The following is a 26,550-nucleotide window of genomic DNA, read 5'->3' on the forward strand; positions in this document are numbered from 1 at the left end:
AGACACACCAGAAGAGGGCGTCAGGTCTCATTACGGATGGTTGTGAGCCACCATGTGGTTGCTGGGATTTGAACTCTGGACCTTCGGAAGAGCAGTAGGGTGCTCTTACCCACTGAGCCAGAATTGATCCATTCTTATCTCCTTGTACAAAGCTCAAGTCTAAGTGGATCAAGGACCTCCACATAAAACCAGATACACTGAAACTATAGAGGGGAAACTGGGGAAGAGCCTTGAAGATATGGGCACAGGGGAGAAATTCCTGAACAAAACAACAATGACTTGTGCTGTAAGATCAAGAATCAACAAATGAGACCTCCTAAAATTGCAAAGCTTCTGTAAGGCAAAGGACACTGTCAATAAGACAAAACGGCCACCAACAGATTGGGAAAGGATCTTTACCAATTCTAAATCCAATAGGGAGCTAATATCCAATATATATAAAGAACTCAAGAAGTTGGACTCCAGAAAATCAAATAACTATATTTAAAAATGGGGTATAAAGCTAAACAAAGAATTCACAACTGAGGAATAGCAAATGGCTGAGAAGCAACTAAAAAAATGTTCAACATCCTTAGTCATCAGGGAAATGCAAATCAAAACAACCCTGAATTTCCTCCTCACACCAGTCAGAATGGCTAAGATCAAAAATTCAGGTGACAGCAGATGCTGGTGAGGATGTGGAGAAAGAAGTACACTTCTCCATTGCTGGTGGGACTGCAAGCTGACACAACCACTCTGGAAATCAGTTTGGGGGGTTCCTCAGAAAATTGGACATAGTTTTACTGGACGATCCAGCAATACCATTCCTGGTCATATACCCAGAAGATGCTCCAAATTGTAATAAGGACACATGCTCCACTATGTTCATAGCACCCTTATTTATAATAGCCAGAAGCTGAAAAGAACCCAGATGTCCCTCAACAGAGGAATGGATACAGAAAATTTGGTACATTTACACAATGGAGTACTACTCGGCTATTTTAAACAATGAATTTATGAAATTCTTAGACAAATGAATGGATTTGGACGATATCATCCTAAGTGAGGTAACCCAATCACAAAAGAACACACATGATATACATTCACTGATAAGTGGATATTAGCCCAGAAACTTAGAATACCCAAGATACAATTTGCAAAACACATGAAACTCAAGAAGTAGGAAGACCAAAGTGTGGATACTTCGTTCCTCCTTAGAATGGGGAACAAAATACCCATGGAAGGAGTCACAGAGACAAATTTTGGAGCAGAGACAGAAGGAAGGACCATCCAGAGACTGCCCCACCTGGGGATCCATCCCATAATCAACCACCAAACCCAGACACTATCTCGGATGCCAACAAGAGGTAGCTGACAGGAGTCTGATATAGTTGTCTCCTGTGAGGCTCTGCCAGTATCTGACAAATACAGAAGTGGATGCTCACAGTCAACCACTAGACGGAGCGCAGGGCCCCCAATGAAGGAGATAGAGAAAGTTCCTAGGGAGCTGAAGGGGTTTGCAGCCTCCTAGGAGGAACAACAATATGAACTAACCAGTAGCTCTCTGGGACTAAACCACCAAGAAAGAAAACACATGGTGGGACTCATGGCTCTAGCTGCATATATCACAAAGGATGGCTTAGTCTGTCATCAATGGGAGGAGAGGCCCTTGGTCCTGTGAAGGTTTTATGCCCCAGTATGGGGAATGCCTGGGCCAGAAAGCAGGAATGGGTGGGTTGGGGAAGAGGGCGAAAGGGGAGAGGATAGGGGGTTTTTGGAGGGAAAACTAGGAAAGGGGATAACATTTGAAAGAATTGAAGGCAAGACAAAGGTTCTCTGAAAAAAATTCATGTTTTTGCTAAAATTAAGGAAAAAAACCTATAAATCATCTATAGCTTGGTAATATTGAACACCTGAAATTTTTGTTGCATGGGGAAAGAAAATAGACCAGAACGGAGGACATCAAAGAGAACAGATGCTAGAATGAAGAGAAGGGCTTTCGATGATTATACAAAGTTCTCTCTTGGAAACTATTTTCTTTGAGATGCTCCAGCCAAAACCCAGGGCTTTGTGCCCACAGGCAAGGCGCTTCTCCTGAGATTTTCCTGGGCTCTGATATTTCACCTTAAAGACAAACAAACAAACAAACAAACAAAACATGTTCTATCTAGTTTCACAATTATGACACAAAGAAAGAGGGCATTTGAGCCTTTGTACTTAAAAGCAAACAGTGGATCTGTGGGCTGACCTGGCTGTGGCCTTGTGGGCTTAGGTATGACCTCAGTAGCCCAGGCCTCTCTGCCTTGGCTGCCATCAAAGCTCTGCCTGGTTTGTCTCTAGCAAAGACAACATCACCCTAAGAAGGCCAGAAGGTGCTGATTAATCAGAAGTCAGGACTAATCCCAGAAAAGTAGGGCACGATGAGATCCCCGGGTGTCCCAGAAGAGATGGCCAGCACTTCACCGGATGTGTGTGCTCAGCAGGTCCTTCCCTGGGCTGAGCTGGTTCATTCCGTACCCGCTACAGTTGCATCTACTTGCTGTGCTCTTAAAGATGGGTATCACCACCATGCAGAGACAGTTGTTTGGCTCAGGCCTGCTTGGGTACCAGAGCCAAAAAGGGTAAATCAGATCCTGGACCCCTTGTAAGTCACGTGGAGGGAGAGGCCAGGCTTCGAAAGTATAGGGTTTTCCAGCTGCGAGGTTTAATGAGATCTGTACCATAGGCACATGCCATTTGTGATTTTTTTTTAATTTATTTTTTATTAAAATCATTTTAACGATTTTATCTCTTTAGAACACAGCAATCCGTAGCTTGGGGGAGTAGTGGGGATGTTTTGTCCACCTGCAGGAGTGGGATAGCAAGCCAGGATAGCGGTTCACCTTCCCGACCACCCTTGAGATGAGGGACGAGGGACCGTGAGGAACACAGGAGCAAGAGAATGGGTTTGTGTGGGATTATGAAGCTATGTCCTGATTGGTCTATTCTTGCATAAAGGTCAGCGAGGGAATCTTTATGTATAGAGGGCATATCCTCCTGAGGGGCATCTGAACATCAGTCACAGCCTGCTTATATTTGGAGTGGTTTTATAAAATCTAAGGATTTTGGGTGAGGCTACACCTCTTTTACAGTTCATCAGACAGGAAGAACAGCTTCAGCATGTGAGATGGGATTCACCGGGCTCTGTCTGGAGAGGCCACTGAGCTGCGGATGGGGGTGAGGGAGCTTGGGCTTGCCCAAGCTTGAGATTTTCCTCTTGCAGTTCATTAAGGAATTCTCACTTGCTTGGGTGCCTCCCAGTCTCCCGGCGCCCATCTGTGTTGTTGGATTGGTTAGTTGGATGTTACTGTCAGTTGTAGAACATGACTCTGGAGCAGTCAGGGTGTAGGAAAGGCCTGGAGATGAGTTTATGAAGGCAGAACAGACATCTCCCAACAAGATGGCCCTCGGTTACCGTCCTGCTCATTTGTTTCAACCACATCCAGGCTTTCCCCCCACAATCTTCTATTTTCTTTCCTTTCTCCTTTCTCTATAAAGCAAAGGTCCCACAAGGGTTAGCTGCACAGTGAGCGCTGTAGCGTGTCAGATTGCCTTGGCAGAGAGCAGTCCTTTTATCTGCCTTTTGATCAGTGTTGAGTCTCGGCTTTTAAATCTTTTGAACTCATATCCATTGTTCCAAACAAGCTGCTGCTGATTCTACAAGCCCTGTTCTCTTTTGATTGTATCATTTTGGCTCGAATAAGCTGTCCTTGTTCTCTCCTGGGCTAATGGAGTGAGGTGTGGAACAAAGGGGCTCAGAAGCAGCAATTAGTGGCTATCGGCTCCAGGCTCGGTGATCAGCTGGAAGCAGGTGACGACTTATCAAAAATTCAGCCCCTTTCCAGATCATGGGAGGAACAGATTGGGGGCTGATCTAAGCAGGGTTTCCCAACAGGGGCCATCATCAGGATAGCCTGTGAATCTTTCCAGAACAGGGTCCCCAGCTTTGGAAAGGCAGCCACCTGTTTTATTTTGTTTTCAAACAAAGCTCCTGTGTGATTCTACACCAGCCAAGGCAGGACCCCTGGCTTGGGGCCTCCATTACCTAATATCAGGCCCAACATTTGGCTTAGGCAATAAAACAGTGCCTCTTCTGGGATGGACTTGCTGATATGAAATTCCCAGGTTCTGAGAAACACTTGGCCCAGTTGTCCAAACTTCTGGATTTGCTGTTATGGGTGACCTTAAGATTTGACTCTAGGGTTGACGGGATCTTCAAAGATGCCTTAGGTTCCTGATCTTCTTTTTTTTTGGGGGGGGGGTTCGAGACAGGATTTCTCTGTATAGACCTGGCTGTCCTGGAACTCACTTTGTAGACCAGGCTGGCCTCAAACTCAGAAATCTGCCTGTCTCTGTCTCCCAAGTGCTGGGATTAAAGGCATGCACCACCACCGCCCGGCTGGTTCCTGATGTTCTTAATGACCAGGAGGAAAACAGGTATTGAAGGCTCAGGAAAGGATTTGGGCTCAGGTCCACGAAAGAAGGAAGCAAGGGATTAGAACCAGGAGACAGCTGCCCAACTCTTGATTTGAGCTCAGCCAGTGGTGAGGGGCTGTAGAGTCCCCTTCCAAAGAAACCAGCTTTAGCTAAACGTTCTACAACAGTCCCAACTGACTGGAAAGGAAACCGCAAGGATGAGCATTTTTGAACACTAGTACCTGTGGTTGGCACCCTCTCACACTCAGGCAGAGTTAGCCTCTACACACCCTTGATCTTTTGGAGTAGGAAATATGCCCAGGTTACCAAGAGGGAACTCAGGGTTGAGGTAGGTCATTGAGGGATCCAAGTCAGTCGAGGGCACTGACAGAACTTGAGCTTTTAATTTAATTTTTTATTTCTTTTTGATTTTTATTCATTTACATTTTTTGCTGGGCTGGTGTTTAAGCCAGGGGCCTCAAGCATACTAGATGATGAGCGCGTTCCCTTTACTTGTTTTTAGCTTTAGAATTTATCTAGTTTATGTGTATGCAGAACCTGAATTCTAGAACGTGGCCTTCTTTGATGTCAGAAGGCTTTTACAGATCTGCCAATCCAGAAATGAACAGAATTCAAGTTGAATAATTGGGGTGGTGGCAGTGACAGTAGCTGTGGGAGAATGAACAATAAGAACAATTTAAAACTGCAAAGAACAATTAGTTCTAAAACCACATCTTCCATATGTGGGGTTGTTCATGGACTGAGATCTTCACAGGCCTATGGCATTCTAAAGCCACCCTGAGGGTGACGTAGGGGCATAATAAAACAGTGCTGGGAGTGAGAACATGGCTATTAAAATCACATTTTAATAAATGACTATCCCTAGCTCTGTACAAAGCAAGCCAGTGTTAAGTGTCAGGACAACCTCTCACTTTAGCAGGGTCCGGGAAGTGTTTACCAGTTGGGTTTGACTAGACCGGTGACGACTCCTGGGCCTTGTTGTCCTTATAGCGCAGCCTAGAGAGGCCAGTGAAGGAAGAAGAGAGGAAATGACAAAGCACACTTTGGGGGATGACAGAAGTCTACAGATGAAAATAATCACACCTTGGGGATCTGGGAGGATCAGTAAACACTGCCCATTACTCACCAGTTGTAAGATCTCCCAGCACTAATCCACCTTGGCAGACAGAGGGACATTACCAAATGACTACACTGCCTGCTGGCTTCTTCCAGACTCCTGGCTGGGAGAGCAAACAAGTGAATATCCACTCTGGAAGATGGAATTGTTTCCAGTAGAGTCCATCTCAAGGAGGTCCTGCAGGCAAAGCAACCAGGATTTGAAATGTGATTTTTCACTTTTGTTGTTGTTATTGATCCATTCCAACAAACACTGGAACATCTGAATCCTGTCTTGGAAGCAGTTTTCTTAAGGTTTAACTGTATACACATCAGATCTGTGGCCACCATTTTCTCTTTCTGTAGTAATTTTAAAGGACGATGGGAATGCCAAAACCTGTCTCTGTTGTGTTGGCCCAGGAGAGTGAGAACTTGGGTTTTAGCATTTGTAGATTCAGTACTTTATCCTCAGTGTGGAAGGTGACTGGAGAAAAGTTCACTTGTAAAAAGGAAAACAAAACAAAATATTTCTTCCTTTATTGATGGGATAAAGGTCTTAACTACCAATAGCAAGGAAAATACAAAGAGGGCACATTCTAGAAGCCAGAAGACTGCTTTGGCTAGTACAGAGTTCTTAAATGGCTGCCTCCTCTTCAGATGGCTCTTGGTGTAATTGTTGAGAAACAGAAAAACTCTTGTTATTAATGAACAAGCTGGGGAAACGTTCACTAGGATATTCAAGGAGGTTCGGGGTAGTGTGCTTAACTCCTAAGTAGCCCTTGTCCTTGTTAGCACAGAGGGCATTTACTCTGGAGAGGAGACACTAAATGTACAGCTCACACTGAGTCTAAAGAGAGGGCTTCCCCAGCTGCTACAGGCAGCAGATGGACTGTAGCAGAACCTTTCCAGGCAGACCGTGGTCCACCAGTCAGTAGCTTGTGGAGACCTAAGACTACAACCAGCCTGTAGAAAAAGTATATTCACTACTTGTATTCCTCAGGGCTGGGAAGAATGTCTTTGTCCCTCATTTTGTTCAGTAGCCATTGGTTGGCGAGCTTGGTAAGGAGTTATCTTCTGCAGAGCTCTTTAGAAAGGTAAGTGGCAGAGGTGGTGGTGGGGATTGTGGCCATTGAGGGCTCTGGATTTCCTGTCTATTCTGAATTCTCAGGGTATTTTATCTATCTATCTATCTATCTATCTATCTATCTATCTATCTATGAACATTAAGCCTCTTCAGGAGACATAGAGACATACCAGGCCAAGTAGGGTCAATCTGCTTAACATTGGCTTCAGGGCCATGTTGTTGGAGGGACAAAGATGTGGTTCCTTAGAGAACTGGAGTGTGACAGATGGACAAGAAAACAGTAGGGCAGGCATTGTTACATTGCAGATGCAGGGAAGGATTTCCCCAAAGCTCATTTTTAGAATTTCTGATGTGTGGGAAGTGTCTTGGGAATGGTGCCTTTCCCTCAGCTTATACAAAGTCATTGCATGAGCTGGCAGTTTCTCTCAAGAAGAAAAAGCATTCAGTACTCAAAAGCCTTTTTATGTGATCAGTTATACTAAGGTAGTAGAATCAATTATGTATCTAAAGAGTCATCGATTAAGAGCTGACCCTTATCAATACACCGAGGTTCAGATCAAGGTGGGGAACATCGATGTATTTACATAAGAGGATCAATGGAAATGAATCTGCTTCGATTTGTTTCAGGACAAAAGACCTTTATGTTGTGAACATTCTCAAGGGTTTTCCTTCACAGCCCTCTCTCGCCCTCTCGCCCTCCCACAGGGGCATGACACTATTTGCTGTGGTTGCTAGAAGAGACTGGAAAGAGTCTGGAGAAGTGGGAAATAACCACCACTCAGACCAGAAGTAATTCTTGTGTATGGGATGTCTGGTGTATTTAAAAAGTAGCAAAGTGAGTCAAATGTACATTTGACTTTGCACTGTGCCACGCTACTGGCTTTTAAATAAAATTCTCCCGGTGTCTACTTCTATATCCTTGGGGAAAAGGAGTCCAGGAAAATAAGTTGATCCCAGGGCAAATGAAACCATATTGTCAAGGAAAAAAACAACCCAGAATGTCTTCTTGTGGGTATAGCTTGTTCTGCCAAGAGAAGGGTATCTAAGAGAACAAACACTCTAATCTTGGTGTTGATTAGCTTTTTGAAAAAGTAACTTGCTATCTGCTAAATCTCCTTTCTATAAGAGAAGGGCCATGGAAGCAGATATGAAACACCTGAATTACACTCATTGTTTTAGAGAAACCAACTGGTGTTCTACTCGATAAATAAGTGACTTGTTCAGCCTTGGAGTACTGGGCGAGACTTATCAAGATCATTAATTACATTTCCTGTCTTGCATTAGCAGTGTTTCGGAGGGTGTATGGTAGTTCTGGGAATGTAGACCAGACAAAGGTCCTACTATCATCTTAGGTTCTCAGGCTGACTGAATCAGACTTTGTGCAGCTTCTGTGAAAAATTTTACCATCAAAGGATAGACTGAGTTTGCCTAGGAACTCATTTCATAAAGGAGTCTTTAGGGTGATGTGACTCCTAGGTGAGCAAAGACATTAAATCGATGTTTACAGTTTGAGAGTCTCAGATCTGATAGGTGTTGCTCATTCTTTAGTTTCTGCCTTTGGATAGTAGCACCTGTCCAGGGCTGATCTTCAGGGAAGTGAAAAACAAAACCAAAGCATCACAATTAGTTGGGGGAGCTTAATAAGCAACGACAACAACAACAAAATCAACAACAACACAACGACAGGCCCTGGACCCCTACCCAAACTTGTCCTGAGTGTGGGAAATTAATGACAATAGGATCCTTGACCCCTTCATCTCCCCAGGGTGACTGCAATACACGAACACATTTCTACTCTTACATTCTGTGTTCTTCTAGGGTGTTTGTAGGGGCTGATATAACTTTAATTTTTTTCAAATCCTATTTTTAATGATGGTTCTTAATCAATTTAACCTCCCCTGTAGCCCACCACCCACCAGAGGTAGTGTGAAAGAAAGGACAGGGATGGGGGTAGGGCTGAGTGGATCTGTTTGGAAAGGTTCTTTGGAGCAACTCCCATCTGAGTTGTCTGGAAATTGGCAGTTCAATTCACAGGTTGGTAGCAGCAGCTTGATCCACTCGCAAACATTTCATGGATACACCAGCAATTCAGTTCAGTAGAGTCTGGTTAGCAACAGCAGTAACATGACCTAGCAGACAGCCAGGCCTCAGCCTCGGCTTGAGTCAGGAGGAGGGACCAATAGGAACGCCAGGAGAAGTTCTCAGGTGCACCTCTCTCAGGGAAGTGAAGATCAGTGAAGACTCGGGACCCACAAGCGTGGCACAGCTAGCTGTACCAGCAAGCCAAGCTCTGTCCCCATCACTCTGTCAAATCCTATTTATGCCCTCCACACATCATGTGTCCTCTGTGTGTCTTGCCTTAGCACATGCATCCAATCAGCCCAAGTCCTTGGAGTTCCGACAAGGAGAGCTCAACTATGCAATGTAAGGTGGACCAATAAATACATGCATGTCGTTAGCAAAGAATCCTTCATCACGAGTCTCTTCATGTGTTTGCTTTAGCAGAACATTCTCTTGATGTCTGCTTCAGTGAAACGTTCCTTCATGAGTCTACCTTAGTCTTTGATCTGTGTCCACTTTAGGAAAACCCCCCTTCACCTGTTTGCCCCAGCAAAACACCATCTAACACAACAGACTCTCCCAAGAACCCTTAAGTTTCCACTTCAGGGTTGGGTGGTGTGGGAGTGTGGAGAGAGAGTGCAAGAAATTTGAACAGAGCTTGGTCTCTCTGAAAGGCTTTTCCTTTCACTATTTTTATTGTTTTGGTTTTTATTTTAGTTCTGGGGCTTGAACCTGGGCCATTGCACATGGGAGGCAGCTCTCTAGCATCGAGTGGTATTTCAAACTATGAAAAATATTGTTTTGCTTTGCTTTTTTTTTTTTCTTCTTCATTGAACAAGCACGTGTTGGGAGAAAACTCAGTGTGTGTCTAAAGGGCACCCAACTGGTTGTGTGGGCTGATAGGCTTGGAGCTGAAAATGCTGGAGATGGCACATATGCAAAACCACGAATTCCATAAATACTCAGGATGCTCTTTAGTAAGCCAGGGCACCCACCCTGTGTGTTAGTTTTCCCCGCACTATGACAAATACCTGAGATGAATCAATTGGAGAGAGGGAAGGTTTATTTTGGCACAGGATTTCAGAAATGTTGGTCCATGGTTACTTGGTTACACTGTTGTGGAACATGGTAGCAAGTCAGGCCATTGTGGGAGCATGGAGGCAGCTAACCTCAAAGACTGTGGGGAAGGAAAAAGGAGATAATATCTCCTTCAAGAGCATACTTTCCATGACATTACTTCCTTCCACAAGGCGGATGCCCTAACCATCTACCACCTTCCTTTAGTGCTGTAGGCTAGGAACCCAGCTATAAACAGACGGACCTTTGGGGGACATTTAAGATCTCAACTGTGGCACCATCATGGTGCTAACTCTAATAAACTGAAGTCCTTGTTTGTGTCTAAAGGTAAGCCTGATTCTTATCAAATAAGATTTGAACATTTAAAAAAATTCCGTAAATAAATTCTAAGTCAAGGCCTGTGATCTTCAAACTTTTAGAAATCAGACTTTTAAATCACACAAGTAAACGTTTGTCCTCACTCAGCCTTTAAGGTATGCCTATAAATAGGCTTTTCAAATTCTAATTTGTTAAGCCAAATAAATAGGCACTGTGCAGTTTCTCATAATCTTACTGCACCTAATTATGCTTTATATTTCTTAGCTTGCACTGCATACTACATGAAAGCAGATACCATTAAAATTTACCCTTTCCAGCGACTATGCCTCCCGGATAGTGTGAATCTAGTACCGAATTGCTCTGGGATCCAGAGCTCATGGATTTGCCTTCTCTGTACCTGCTAACTGTAGGTCTGGCAGCAGGCTCGGAATGGAGGCTTTGGGGGATCCCTCTTGGTTTCCTCCTGTGGTGGGACTGCCCAGCAGCTGCTTTCCCAGGCCTTGCTGTCTGTCTCCAGCCTTGGGGTGATATGCATCTGACTCCCCTGTCTAGCCCATCACGACTTCCTGTTCTTGTTCTGTAATGTTTTTCAGATCCGCTTCTTCCTGTTGCCTTCCCAGCTTTCTGTTTCGGGCTTTAATTACCTCACATGCACCTGCACTCTCCTAAGATCCTCTTTCCTGTCTGCAGCTTTTCCTCTCACTGTTACTCTTCCTTCTCTTCACACAGCATCTCTTCCCGAAGCATCTTCGTTTCCATCCCACACCTCTTGCAGCAGCTCCCAGTTGCATCCAGTCCAGGTCCAGGTCTTCTTCTCCAAAGCTCCCCGCACTGCCCAGACCATCCATCTCCTTTTACAGCTGGACCCCACTCCAGCCAAGTAAACGTCCTGACAGTGTCTTATACAATGCTGCCACATCTGGCTAATCCAGTCAACTCTGTCAAATCTTCAGTTAATCATCTGGATGTTTTGTCTACAAGCCGCCAAACATCTGGATTGACTGAAGAAAGTCACTACATTGATGGAGGTTGGCTTTAAAAAAAAAATGGAATTGACCAGATGTTTTGGCATTACATAGACACACCATTGTCTCTAACATTTTTCTTAATAGTCTGTCTGCACAACTTTCTTCCCACCTGGAACATGACCTGCCTCCTTGATGGCATGTTTTCCTTTCCTTTCAAATTATGGTCAAAAACTCCCCCTGTCATGAGGTGGTTCTAGGTTGTTCTGACTAAGTCCATTGATTGGTCCTTCTGGCATTTATTTCATTTTTTACCTATATAATTATTTTCAATTGAAGTCTGTGTTTTTTTACTGGATCATAAACTCTCTAAGTCAGTAGACTGTCTACCAGAAAGGCACCTTGGTTCCTGAAGTGAGTGTCAGTAAACTGATGGTCAGAGGCAGAAGATCTGGGCTCAGTCTGATAGTCTAGCTTCTCTGTTTACTGTGTGGCACTGGAAAGTCACTTCACTTCACTAAGGCCCAAACCTTTTGGAAAGCAGAGTAAGGAGAGATGGGAATGCATCACAAGGTTGCTTATAAGAATCAAATGATTGAACGCAGTGCTTAGAAGAGGGCCAGGTAGAAGTGGGCATCCCCGAAGCACTAGCATTTCGCATTACAGTTCTGCATGTGTGAAAGCAGTTTTCCAGACTGTCTTTTCCTAGGCTGTGACAGGGCCTTGATGGGAGGATTAGATGGATTTGGTTGTTTCTGTCTGGGAGAAGGGATCTGGTATCTAGAGATTATCCAGTGTCGGAGTTGGTTTTTTAATTTTTTAAAATTTTTTAATTTTTTTTATGGTTTAGAGTTTTATTTTAGAAAGGCAGGGAGAAAGAGAGACGGTGGAGAGACCAGCCATGGCCAAGAGGAGAGAAGGGGGAAAGAAAAAGAGAGAGAGAAAGGCTGGAGAGAGAGAGAGAGAGAGAGAGAGAGAGGAGAGAGCAGAGTAGGGGGAATAAGAGCAAGAGAGCAAGAGGAGTGAGAGGCCGGAGCTGTTCTTGAGCTGAGATTGTAACCTTCTGCATGTTCATCATAAACACAACCTTTTTTTTTTCCCATGAAGATACTAAGCTTTAGCATGTAATAAACTCATATTGGCCTTTGAAAGTTCTTTCTGGAAAGAAGTGGTTTATCTGTCAATTTAGCAAATATTTATTAGATATCTGCTTTGTGTTAGGTTCTGAACACTGAGATACTAGTAAAAAAAAGTTGGCAAAATTAGTCCATTTTAATGGACTGAGTGCAAGAAAAATAACCTTCTTTAAAAATGTATTTTTTGTATGTACTGATGTTTGTCTGCACATATGTGTTCATGCTATGTGCATGCGTGGTAGTGGTAGAGGCTAGAGGAGGGTATTGGATCTCCTAGAATTGGAGCTGCAGGCAGTTACAAGCTACGTGAGTTCTGAGAACTGAATTTTGGTTCTCAGCAACTGCAGCAAGTGCTGTTGTTGGCTGTGCCATCTCTTTAGCTTAATAAACAGCCTAAGACTAGATTCCCTCATCTGTAAATGAATATAGCAGGCTCTGACCTCATGGGACAGTGTATAAACATTAAATACGTTATTAGGTAAAGTGCTTAGTGGTTAATATTATCATCGACTACAAATGACCAGGCAGATGGAGACTGAACGTGTAAAATGGAGAGGACTGCATTTCTAAAGGTAGAGTTGAATTCTCTGAAGCATCATCTAAACACTGACCAGAAAGAGCCAAGTGATGCTATCAGGCTGCCATGGCAATAGTGCTTTAGGTAGTGGGGCAGCTACTACAAAGACCTTGGGATGGAATACACAGAGCTTGCTTGTGAGCAGCCAGGGAAGAAAGTATGAGGGGAGGGTGACGAGAGAGGCAGTCAGGGAGACTGAGGAGCACAGCATGGCAACGCCACAGAGCCTCAGATACCATTGTAAGGGCCTCAATTTTTACTCTGAATTACATAGGGTTTAACTAAAACTTCCACTCACTTCCATGACGAAACATTACAAGGAAGTGGGAGAAGGCGAGGAGTCTAGATTCAGCTCTCTCTTCGTAGCCCATGTGAAAATGGATGCTTTGTCACATGGGTGGAAGCATTGGGAGACAGTGATATTCTGGGTCTATGTTGAAGGGAGGACCAACAGAAGACTGGAACAGCTTGAGTGTGGGAAGTAAAGACAGGTGCCCAGGTTATGTGGCCTCAGCAACTGAAAAGGTGGCATTGTCCAGGCACAGATGGGAAAACCGCCATGAAGTAGGGCTGGAGGGGCAAGGCTAGGAATGGCAGCTATGTTCAACTTTGGATGTGCCAGATTTGACAGACATGAGATTTCCTATGCAATGGACTTAGACCTTATAAGTCATGTAAGTTAAAAAATCACTTGCTGAAGTCTTTGGCTGATTGGGAAATATCATCCATAATACATTTGTACCCATAATATAGTATTACAATCAGAATCTAGAATAGAAGAAAAACAATACATGCCTCTTACCCTAAACAAAATATTTTCCTCAATATGAAAATTAAACACTGCTTTATCCGTATCACCGGAAAAAGAGAAGGAAGCTCACAGATTATAAGTTCACTGTAACTGCTGGGAACTAACTACAATGCATGTATTTTTAAGTGAGATGATGTATTTTTTTATATGTGGGCTACTTCATTTCTGGTATATTTTTTTTTATTGAAGTATTTGACTATTCCAATAGTCTTAACCTACATCAAGCATGGAAAATACAAATAAAAGTCAGTTCAGTATTTCCTAATTTCAAAATTATCTCCATTTCTTTCTTTCTTTTTTTTTAAAAAATAGCTAGCAGTCCATCATTAATGATCGCATTTGGCATCATAAGGATGAGAAAATAATAGTTTTCTAAAAGACAACAAATGTCTCTTTCTTCTTAACTGGTGCTGTAAAGAAAGTCTCCAGGAGAGAGTTTAGCTGATCAAAAACGTGAATGAGCGCCGTGATCTATCTCATTGTCAGGGAATAACTTCAGCAGATGCAGAGACCAGGCTTCTGCCTGCAGTTCATTGGTCGGAATCCCCGTCCTAAGGCAATGCTGCTCTTCTAAGTTAAGGAATGAATTAGTACGTTATCTCTCATTCTATTTCTAACGCCTCCTTCCCCCACCCCCGTAAGATTTGGTTTTCTTTTGAGGTGAGCATAAGATCAATTGAAATTCAATAGGAGAGGGGAAAAAAAAAACAAGAAAAAGTAAGGCTTTCGGACAACTTCATCAACTGAGAATCTAAAAGATACAAATCAATCATAGAACAGTTATCACATAAAATAGGAATGTCTGAGGATCACGGCTCTAGGAAAGGGACCACAGCAGTAAGCTCTGTGGTGCTGATGTCAGAGCTAGCACACAGATGAAGGCATCAGCCAGAAAGGAAACCGAACGAACAGCAAAAGGAACTAACACATCAGGGTTACCTCAGCGCTCGCCATCTGATGCTGGGGCAGCCTGACTGATGCTGCATTCTCTCAGCTCATTCAACACCACACCACTGACAAGAGCTCTCCTGGGGGCAGGGGCTGAGGAGGCAGTAGTTCTGACAAAGACATGGCCTGTGGGTCTGCTGAGGAGTGTGTGGTGTTGGGGAGGAGTGGTGGTCCTGTTACTGAATCCCCTTTCTACAGACCCAGTACTTCTGACAGCATCCTAGCAAGGTCTGATGTCTTAACCATTCTTCTTAGGATTGGAGTTTCATCTAGCAGGGATTTCTCTACAGTGGGGTTTCTCCATGAAAAGCTACAAGAAGCAAAGATAGGAAAATGTACCGTGCTTTCCAGTAAGCAGAAGTGAGGGTCACTGACAAACTGCTAGGTTGCTAGCTGTCACAGCTCTGGTGAAAGCCGACCTGCTCTTGTGAACAGCAGTGAAGAATGTAACCCCTCTACACTTCTCCACATCGACACTGGGTAAACGAATTGTTCACACTGATAGGCCGCTCAGTGTAACTCACTTCACACGTCCCCTGTCTTTCTGGTTATCACTAAGATAAAGCAGCATGTCTCTCAGCCATATTCTGCTTCTATCTAGCCCTTTCCATATAGGCCATACTGACACAACATGACAGGGCTATGTACCTCACACATACGATCTTATCAAGACCCCGGCAGTGACAGTTTGAAAAGGATGCCCACCGTCTGTCACTGAATGAGTTCTAAAAACAGCAGCAAACCACTCAGCTCCTCACACATTTTAATGACCTGTTTTATGATGTCCCCATTTTTAGATGGGCAGATGTATTTGTGGCCTCAGAGGAAACCAACCTGAAGGCATGTGACTGACGATGTGCATTTTCATAACATTAAAATCCCAGACAGATCTACATTAACTTCAATTACCCTCTGAGAAAGGACAGCCCAAGGGCTGGCTTGACCTCTTAACCTGCCACCAGCTTCACCCAAAGTAGAAGGCGTGGCTTGCCACAGTGAGAACAAAATGCCAATTGTTTTTCTCCTAGTGTTGTCACTGCAGAGTATAAGAACTCTGACAGGCTGCCTTGTCTCAGGATAATATCTAAGCCCAAAGATAAAAATGAAGTGAAGTTTAAAGGCGATTTTTAATATTCTTTCACATTTTAAGTTATTACTATTACTATACTACTGCTGCTGCTGCTGCTGCTACTACTACTACTATTATTACTACAGTTCATTTACTACTACTACTACTACTACTATTATTATTACTACTACAGTTCATTTACTTGGCCTAAACATTTCTTTGTGACTGCAAACATATTTAATAATGCCAAACTTAGTTTCTTATTCTTTTTGGAAATTACCTATTTAGTTAAATTTAGTGAGATTTGTAATGGTGAAATCCCACAACATTGTAGTTACTACTATATTTCAGAACCTTATGTTTTTTTTGCAGTTAAAATAAGATGAACATTTAGCTAAACTAAGATCTTAATTTTGTCATTCAGCTATCTTTCTTTCAGGGTATCAGAAGGCATCATGCACGCTTCCAAAGGAGGGACGCAACCAGAAATCCTATCCAGCTCTGGTGCCCATGTACTACAAAACCAGCATCTAAGGGTGCTGTAGTGGCTCACATACCTTTGAGGTAACCAATAGCTCTCTAACTGGACCTAAGACTCACTCAACAAGAGGGAAACCATGCCTGGTAGTGGAGACCTAGCCAGCTACCTAGGGCTAGTGACGCCATGGGTCTTGGAGGAAAATCTGCAACCATCACTTTATTAAAAAAGCATTATCCCCAACTGCATTGTAAATATTGTCCTTCTACCCACCGATAAAGTGTAGTCCTCAACTCATGCAGAGGATATCCTCTCTGCAACTGACGGAGATCATTACAGAAAATCATAGCCAATAAAAATACAGAGTTGTGGGGCCAGTCCCAATGGATACATCTACAAAACAACTCCCACACTTAAGGCTTGGGGAACACTGCAAAAGAAGAGGCAGAAAGATTCTAAGAACTAGATAACCAGAGAGTTTTATGCAAGGTTGTGTCACCTAGTCATGTCAGACGCTACAGTGACAAAATCACATCAATATGACTGACTAAATAGGAGCTTTAAAGGATAGTAACACTATGCTAATGTGGGTGGGGGTGGGCCCAAAGGCCTCTACCCGACACAAAAAACTAACAAATGCTCAGAGTAGAAGAAATTGTCTTCTCCAGGAAAGAGCACACCAATTGGTAATCCAATACCAAATGGTTGGCTCCAAAAACAAATATACAAGCAATATTATACAGACCAAGCAAGTTATGATTAGAAATATACAAGTGTATATATATATATATATATATACACATATGTATATATATATGCAGAAGTATATATACACAGAGACATATACAGGAGAGTATAGGAGGGTGTGAAGGGAGAAAAAGAAAGAAGCAAATGATACAATTAAATTATAATTTCAAAAATTAAAAAAAACATAAACTGTCTTCTAAAAACTGAAATTGTTCTCTGGTCCCTGCAGAGAGCACTAGTAAGTTCTACTGGGCTTATATGAATTGGTGAAGTGGCCACATCAGACGAATAATGGCAGAGATGGCGTTTCAACACATATGGACTCAGACATTTCATAATGTCTGCGAAGATGGACTCCGCCTAGCTGTCAGCAGAACTGAGTAAAGAAAACGTGCACGCTGTAGGACAGGGTTTCATCAGCTATAAACTTACGTCGTCTGCTGGAGAAAGGACGCAGGAGCAGAGCAGTCAGTCAGCAAATCCTGCCTCAACTGTCCACAACTCTGAGCTGACGGACATGCTCCAGAGCACTTCTACCACATCTCTCTTTTCTCTGAAACTTTCTCCATCTTCATTCAAAAGGAGGACTTTCTGGATACTGGGAGTCCTGTCTTCCTTCTCACCTCAGGTTTTAGTCACGGTCGCAAAAGACAAAGGTTGTGGTGGTTTCAGGCACACTTGAGTGTGTAAAGTAGAGTGCTGAGTACTGTTTTCTAACTGAAACTCAAGTGAACCCTGGGCATTTCTCTTTCATCCTCAGAGGAGAACACTAGTTTTTCATGTTTTTACACATTTGTTTTACATATGTGCATATCTATAGTGATATAAATAGTCTGTTATATGCTTAACATTTTTACATATCTGGTTTTGTTTGTTCCTTTTTAGAAATAGTAATATAGTTCTGCTTACTTATTTTTTTCCATGCTGAGAATCTAGTTCAGGGCCTAGTCCACTCGAGGCAACCCCCCTTCAGATGCGTGTCCAGAGTCAGGTGCTCTTTACTTCTATAAAATACCCCACAGTGGACTAGGAAATGACATCTTTGTACTCTATGAGGCTTTGATGGTTGTTAGCATATACTCATTTTGAACAATGTCTGAAAATTTCTTTAGTGTACAGGTCTAGGGTTCTAGCTTGTTGGCCGTGGGATAGTTTGGAGAGGATAGTGGTGGTGACTGGGCAAGGCAGGGGCGAGCATTTCTCCATCCTGTGTCTGCTGCCGGTGCCGAAGAACCAGTGCCTCAGGAAGAGGAAACAGACTTCATTACTTCTTCTGAAAAGATGTGGCTGGTGAGGTTTTATTAGGTGACTGAAGTCAGTCTGCCTGCTGTACAATTTTAGCACTCAGAGTTTAGGACTAAATATAGGTAACAGAAATACCCCATGTGAATGAGTGTGTCAAAGGCTAGCTTCTTGATGAGTTCTACTGGTGGCGCAGGTCTTGTGCACCCACATGCTCCTGGTGCTGGCGTGCGGCCAGGGCAGGGAGTGGCAGGCTGCACAGCAGTAGGCTGTCGGTTTAGTGAGCATGCATCTAGTGCTACTGTCCTGAAGCAGTCAGAGCATCCAGGTAGTAGGCTAGACAGAGTGAAGAGTAACCTGCCTATGGGCTCCTCATAAAGTAAAGCGGGAGGCCTATATGCTTATATGCAAAAAACCCCATCAATGTTAATGATTTTATTTTATAATTTTGATTTTGTATTAAGGTATCAGGGAAGTTTCTCTTATTCTTTCTGTGAGCACCTCTTATAAAACAACTGAACAAGGCTCCTTCACCCATTTCAGGGTAGAGGGACAGAGACATGCTAATGCAATCTGCAAATGGTTAACATTTAAACTGGAAAGAAACTGATTTTATTTCAGATTTAGTACTAGAAAAGGTCAATTAGGGAAAAATGTATCAGTAACCAAAAGCATTTGCTTACATCACTCCCGATTTACAAAAGGAGAGACCTGTTCTGAAAATCAGAACATAGGCTCTCATAGCCTTCCCACGGCCTCTCCGATTCCACAGACATGGCTGTGACAGGACACCCCACAGGGGCCACCACTCTGGCATCACCGCTCTGGCTCTCACCGCCTTTCCTTTTTCTCTCTCAACAGCTTTTTGCTCTCTTCCCGTCTCCTTTTGTTCACTGGGTTCCGAGGATCATAGATTTCAAATGTGTCTGAGTCCTGCATGCTTGCATCTTTCACTTTTCTGGTTTTGTCTTCAAACTGGAGCACATGTGACATCCTAAGGGGGAGAAGAGATGGCCTGGTTAATTCAGCCTGGGACCCACTATGGAAGCTCTCTACCCCACTCTCTGTGGCACAGGGAGCCAGGCAGCGCTCGTCCCACCTGGAGAGCAGTGCCACAGAACAGAGCTGAGGTCAGGAGCTTTGCCCAGTGGCAGAGTGCTGGCCTAGCAAAGCCTTGGGCTTGGCTCCCCAGAACTGCATAACAGAAACAAAGCAAAACTCTGGAAAGTAGGCCTGGAGTCTGTCTACTCCACTGCTCTGCCTTTCTAGGAGTCTGCTCCCATGCTCACTTTGAGTTCCTCCCGTGGTGGGAGGCTGTGATCTCGACCCTGGAGTCTCCTAAATCCATATTTGGAACTTGGTCCTCTTTCTTTGAGCAGTACACTCAGTCACGGGGAGCCAGGAGTGGAGCAAGCTGCCAGCTAATAAGCAGACCTATCTGATGGCTGTGTTTAGTGGGTTAAAGGGTCAAAAGCAAGGGTTTCAATAAAAACAAAACAAAACAAAAAACAAAGCAACAACAGCAGCAGCAGCAGCAACAACAATAGCAACAAAATCCAATCTTTAAATATTAGGGCTAATGTATAGCTCATTTGCCTCACGAGAGAGCATTTGCCTTGCAGACATAAAGCCCTGGGTTCAATCTCCAGCAAGCACCATTAGCAAATTAACGAAAACCAAATAAGCAGTGACAAACAGAACAAAAGTATGCATCCACAAATAGAAGTTTAAAAAGTAATTGAGAGTCATGTTCAGGTGGGATTGTGGCTGTCTTCTGGGAGGGGCTGAGTTTTTTTACGCACAAAGGAATGAAATTTCTGGCGTAACTCCATGAACTAACTTTCTCCTCTTACTGTTGACTACAGCAAATCTCACAACCCTGTCTTCCTACTTTAACAAACGCTTACTGGTCTTAAAGTATCAGCATGTGCTTGGTTCCTAAGTGGTCATAAGCTAGCTATCCTTAGCAGCAGGGAACTGTGCCAGTGATTAGCTGTGCCCCATTGTGAGGCATCAGAGATAAACGGAGGGTGGGGTGGGGTAGGGGGTGGTCAAAAGACTAGGCATCAGGGCAACTTGGTGAGATAGGAAAGAAAAAGATTCCGTTTTTATTTAACAAACAAGTGATGTGAATTTTCTACTAGCTATTTAATAAACAATCCAATGAGCATATTAGTGCATCCTTCACAACAGCAGACAGAACACAACCCTGCCTACAGCCCTTGCTACGCCAGCACTCTGACTTGCCTCAGCTCACATATGATTTGTATCGCAGAGATTTGGGCAGCTGGCCCTGTCGGGAGCTGTCGCTCTTCTCACTGCAGCTGCAGAGATGAAGAGTGACATTTATTTGTATGGGAAAGTCTGTGCTCAGATTCTGAAGATTCTCAAAGGGATTTGTAAGGAAAAGAAAGCATTATAGATACTGTCATTCTGAAGATTCAGTAGCACATGGCCACCTCCATCTCTTCTACTTTGGAAGCTTGCATCGATGTTGTGTCAGTGACACACAGATGACCAACATCATGTTTAAATGAGGTAAACCACATTCACAGTGGTATATATTATTAATAATGCATTGCTTGTTCTGACTTTAATAACTGATTGCAACATAGGATTACGCCAGGCAGTGTGAGAAAGCTGACTTCTAACAGTTTCATTGCTCCAGGAAGCACTGTCAATTGGAAAATGCAGCTTACAACCATTGGATTTGTATGTGGCTTCTCCCAGAGTCTGATTTTTTTTTTTTTGCTTTAAATTGCCTATGGTGTTCATTTAGGCATTAGCTTCTGAAAATGCCCAATTCATTGAAAAGGGCTGATTTTTCTATAGCCATGGAAACAAGGAGCCAGTAGGATTAGCTGGAAACACAAACTGGACCTAACCAATTGATGATGACTTACCTAGGTCTATTGGATCAGTGACAGTTGGTGTCACTGGGAAAGCCAACTACCAGTCCCAACCTCATGCTTCTGGAAGCCAGGGAACAGCAACAGCCTCTACTTCTGAAGGTGGTGCTGACCCTCGTCCCAGACTAACATAATGTCTGCAACTTGCCTTACGTGGTATGCTGGACAGTCTTAACTACACGTGATATGGTCGAGAGTTATAGGAAGGGAGGGTACCTCAACTGAGAAAATGTCTCCATAAGATCAGGCTGTAGGCATTTTCTTGGTTGGTGGGGGGAGGGAGGGACAGCCCACTGTGCATCCCTAGGCTGGTGGTCCTGAGTTCTATGAGAAAGTATACTTAACAAGCCATGAGGATCAAGTCTCCAAACAGCAACCCTCATGGTCTCTGCATCAGCTGCTCAGCTCCTCTCCTACTTCCTTTGATGATGTGGAAGTATAAGACAAATAATAAACCCTTTCTTCCTCTACTTACTTTCTGGTCATGGTGCTTTGTCACAGCAATAGAAACCCTGACTAAGACCTTGGGAGACAGTTATTTTTCACGTCAGTAATGCACTGTGTGAAGAGAGGCCTCCTCTTCAACACTTCTGATGTCTCTTCCATGCACCCTGCAAAGGAATTCCATGCTCTAGGAATTCGAGTGTGTTACTGGAAGGGAAGGGGAGCAAGTGCATTGGAGCTATCTATCAGCAAGGCTGTCCTGCTCAAGGCCCTTTACACAGGACAGGAGCGCAAGTCCTGCACTGAGAGCCCTTAACAGCTTACACCTGGAAGCTTGTGCCTAAGCTGGAATCCCAGGCCCCTCAAAACAATCTCATTTAATAGTTCCAGGTTGATGCTTCACTTACCCGACTACCTAGTTAGATTATTAACCTTTACACAAATTCATTGTTCTGTTTAAAAAGTGATTCCATATTCTCCCTCCAATACAGATTTTTTTTAATAACACCTATTTCCAGTAGAAACTATCCAAGCTTCAAAATGACTTTTCCAGATGTTGTCAATTAAAAACATAAAAAGGTACCTTCCTCCTTTCAATGCCACGAGGTAATCTTGCAACTATTGGACCTGGTTGGCTCTGGTATAAGAAATGAAATTTAGGCATGTGAGCCACAGAACCAAGTCTACAGGAAGAAACCTTCTCTCACAAATCTGAAAAACACAGAAAGCCATAAATTAAAGGAGCCGTCTGCTTCAACTGTTTGTTTCATACGCACTGCACTACACAGGTCCAACATTTTGATTAATAGCAATCTTAAACCCAGAGGAAAGAAGGGGCTCTCAGCTTACAGACTACTTCAGATTTAATACCATAACACTTAGGAGGGCTGGCTACTCCACAATAATACTGAATCTTTAACAGCAAAAAACAGTTCACCCATTTATCTTTCAACATGCTTTGGTCACTTCATTTTTAAAGGGAAAACAGAATAGTTATTATGATTTTGGGTATAATAAACTCCTGACCTCTGTGCCTCCATAAATCACGTGCCGTATGAATTGAAAGCATGCCCACACTTCAGACTCCTGTGAGGGCACACATGCAGACTAAGAACTTATAGTTCAGTTTTGTACATCCCAATAACTCAGCCCTGTGCACTTGTTGACTGTTATAAAACTGGACCAATCAGAGCAATGAATTCTTGTGGAATTAATTATACACTAATCATTTACATGTGAGAATTTCAGAACTTGTTTACTGGAAGGAAAAGACAGAAACTTAGTTCTGATTAACACAATCTTCAGCATAGGCTCAGATTCTCAAATAAAAGCACTGATGGTAGTTACATTTCAGAGAATGGAGGTTTCCTATCTTGAGTGGTATTAAACAAGGAATTTTACTTTGATGTGGGACTGTGCAAAAGCATAAACAAAAGTAAACAAGTGTTCTTTGCTGACTTCGCTAACAGTATTAAAATTCTCATATAACTGGGAAGACAGATTATGGGATGGTGGTGACATCTGTGCAGAAGTCAGAAGATCCAATTCTAGACTCAGTACACAATCCCAACATTAGCAATTTATTTCTGATTAAAATGTTCTGAAATGATTTATCCTGAGAGAAAGTAAACAGCTCTCTTGTTAAAAGATTTCAGAACCATTCCTTCTCATTTCCAAGTCACCCCAATTTAAGAACATTTCTCCTTGAAATAAACATATTTATTTTGTTTTCTGAATGGCTGTCCTGGTACCTTTCTGATGCCGGATTACAGGTATGTATGTGTCACTATGCCCCACTCACGACACACTTAATCATTCTGCTATTCTACTTACTGTTGTCATATTTTAACTATTAGTCCTCCTCAAATCCTTCCAGCCTCTGAAATAGTGTTTCTTATTCACTTCTCTTATCATACACCTCTACTGGGGAACGACTTACTGTCGGATTAGACTAAAATAGTTCGGGCAGAAGCACGTGATGTTCCAATGTGTTGTGTTGCTTCCTATGGCAGAGACTGTACTTTGCTCGTCAGCTTTCATTGTTTTCTAATTGTCTGTTTACTGAACTGTGAGGAGACTCAGGTTTTCAGACAGTGTACCTGGTTCACAGCTGTATGTCCAGTGCTGATCATGGCAATTTTTAATGAGAAGGAAACCTTTAGACCTTTGGAACTGGCCAAGCCTGGTACTCAAGGGTTGCTATGCAACCACTTGACCTTCTGTGGGCAGGGGCTGTCTTTTATTTTAATGATAAGCACCCTGAAACACCTACCAGGCTGCAGAGTCTCCAGTTGACTTTCATGACTTTCACAACTCAGCATACACACTAGTGGCCGCTCTGATGCTGCACTCTGTCAGGTACCGCAAGTTTACACCCTGACAAACTTCAGGGGGAGATGCCTCCCGCTCTTCATCTCCCACACCTCTTAATGTAGGGCTCAGGGAACAGAATTTTTGTTTTTTTACAAGCAGTATTTCCTAAGTAGTTTTAGAACTCTTACATCAGATGCAAGCTGAATGTGAAAATCTGCTGGCTATTCAAAAAAACCAAAACATTCCTACCAGGTGTCATCTTATGAGACTCTAATTTAATTATTCAAGGATGGGAGGGGGTCCCAGAACTAGTCATTAAAAACTTCATACTGGTTACTTTTAAACATACAGAACACAGAGCCAAAGATTAAGAAACTTTAACTTTCATACTGACTGTGAAGGCTCCATTTACGTTTGCTTTGTTCCTTCAGAGAGAGAGAGTAAAAAAAAAGCCAACCCTTTAGATAATAATGATAAAAATGAATAATAAAAAGTTTATTTGATAATGATAAAAATAATAATACAATTATTTATTATTATTATTATTGTGTGTGTGTATGTATAAATGTTTTGCTTTCATGTACATCTGTGTATCATGTGTGTGCCTGGTTCCCATGAAGGTCAGAAGAGGGAATCAGATCTCATGGAACTGGAGTTATGGTTGGTTCAATATATGGAAATCTGTCAATATAATCTACAATATAAGCAAACTGGGAGAAAAAAACCCCACATGATCATCTCATTAGATGCCTGGTACCCATGGAGGTCAAAAGAGGGTGTTAGTTCTCCTGCAACTGGAGTTATGGTTAGCTGTAAACCAATATGTGGGTGCTGGGAACCCAACCCAGGTCTTCTGCACAACAACAAGTGTTCTTTTTTTTTTTTTTTAAGGTTTCAAATGTTATCATTTATTGCTTGACCTTTCGTTCCATAGGTCACTGTCACAAAAATCAGTCAAATGGAATCAGAATTTTATGTAACTTACTAATGCCTGACTTCTCTCTCTCTCTCTTTTTTAAATTAGATATTTTTTCATTTACATTTCTAATGTTATCCCCTTTCCTAGTCCCCGCCCGCCCTGCTCCCCAACCCATCCACTCCTGCTTTCTGGCCCAGGCATTCCCCTATACTGGGGCATAGAAGCTACATAGGACAAGGGCCTCTCCTCCCATTGATGACCGACTAGGCCATCCTCTGCTACATATACAGCTAGAGCCATGAATCTCTCCATGTGTTTTCTTTGATTGGTGGTTTAGTTCCTGGGAGCTCTAGGGTTACTGATTAGTTCATATTGTTGTTCCCCCTATGGGGCTGCAAACCCCTTCAGCTCTTTGGGTACTTTCTCTAGCTCCTTCATTGGGGACCCTGTGCTCCGTCCAATTGGATGACTGTGAGCATCCACTTCTGTATTAGTCAGGCACTGTCAGAGCTTCTCAGGAGACAGCTATATCAGGCTCCTGTCAGCAAGCTCTTGTTGGCATCTGCAATAGTGTCTGGGTTTGGTGGTTGTTTATGGGATGGATCCCCAGGTGGGGTAGTTTCTGAATGGTCATGCCTTCAGTCTCTGCTCCGAACTTTGTAACTCCTTCCATGGGTATTTTGTTCCCCCTTCTAAAAAAGGATAGAAATATCCACACTTTGGTCTTCCTTCTTCTTGAGTTTCATGTATTTAGCAAATTGTATATTGGGTATTCTGAGCTTCTGGCTAATATCCACTTATCAGTGAGTGCATATCATGTGTGTTCTTTTGTGATTGGGTTACTTCACTTAGGCTGATACCCTCCAGGTTCATCCATTTGTCTGAGAATTTCATGAATTCATTGCTTTTAATAGCTGAGTAGTACTCCATTGTGTAAATATACCACATTTTCTGTACCCATTCCTCTGTTGAAGGACATCTGGGTTCTTTCCAGCTTCTTGCTATTGTAAATTAGTCTGCTATGAACATAGTGGAGCATGTGTCCTTATTACAATCAAGGAACTCCACATAAAACCAGAGACACTGAAACTTATAGAGGAGAAAGTGGGGAAGAGCCTCAAAGATATGGGCACAGGGGAGAAATTCCTGAAAAGAACAGCAGTGGCTTATGCTGTAAGATCAAGAATTGACAAATGGGACCTCATAAAATTGCAAAGCTTCTGTAAGGCAAAGGACACTCTCAATAGGACAAAACGGCAACCAACAAATTGGGAAAAGATCTTTACCAATCCTAAATCTGATAGGGGGCTAATACCCAATATATATAAAGAACTCAAGAAGTTGGACTCCAGAAAACCAAATAACCCTATTAAAAATGGGGTACAGAGCTAAACAAAGAATTCTCAACTGAGGAATACGGAATGGCTGAGAAGCACCTAAAAATGTTCAACATCCTTAATCATCAGGGAAATGCAAATCAAAACAATCCTGAGATTCCACCTCACACCAGTCAGAATGGCTAAGATCAAAAACTCAGGTGACAGCAGATGCTGGTGAGGATGTAGAGAAAGAGGAACACTTCTCTGTTGCTGGTGGGATTGCAAGCTGGTACAACCACTATGGAAATCAGTTTGGTGGTTCCTCAGAAAATTGAACATAGTTCTACCGGAAGATTCAGCAACAAGTGTTCTTAACTGCTGAGCCATCTCTCCAACCCCAAGACTGGATTCATATGACAAGGTACTCACACACTGGAAGAAGCTTATTGGTGCCTACTCTGCTCTTCAAATTGAGCAATTCCAAGGGCACAGTCCAGTCCTTATTTATAGTTTGAAAACAAGGTAATGAGGTAAACTCAATTAGTTACTCAACAGACATTTGAGGGCTTTTTATGAGTGAGGC

The 26,550-nt window shown here is 42.9% G+C and overlaps 1 protein-coding gene across 2 annotated transcripts in view; it reads right to left on the minus strand.

Annotated features, from left to right (window-relative positions):
• Positions 1-18,491: 18,491 nt before the first annotated feature.
• Positions 18,492-26,550, minus strand: part of Cwc27 (CWC27 spliceosome associated cyclophilin) — a 172,497-nt gene continuing 164,438 nt past the window's right edge. For both annotated transcript variants that reach the window (XM_029485020.1, XM_029485019.1), the window contains one exon: positions 18,492-19,057. In XM_029485020.1, coding sequence (XP_029340880.1) covers positions 18,895-19,057 — 163 coding nt within the window. In that variant the 3' untranslated portion in view covers positions 18,492-18,894. The remainder of the gene's footprint in view (positions 19,058-26,550) is intronic.

Source organism: Mus caroli, chromosome 13 (genome assembly GCF_900094665.2).
Source record: "Mus caroli chromosome 13, CAROLI_EIJ_v1.1, whole genome shotgun sequence".
In the NCBI taxonomy this organism is placed as follows: Eukaryota; Metazoa; Chordata; class Mammalia; order Rodentia; family Muridae; genus Mus; species Mus caroli.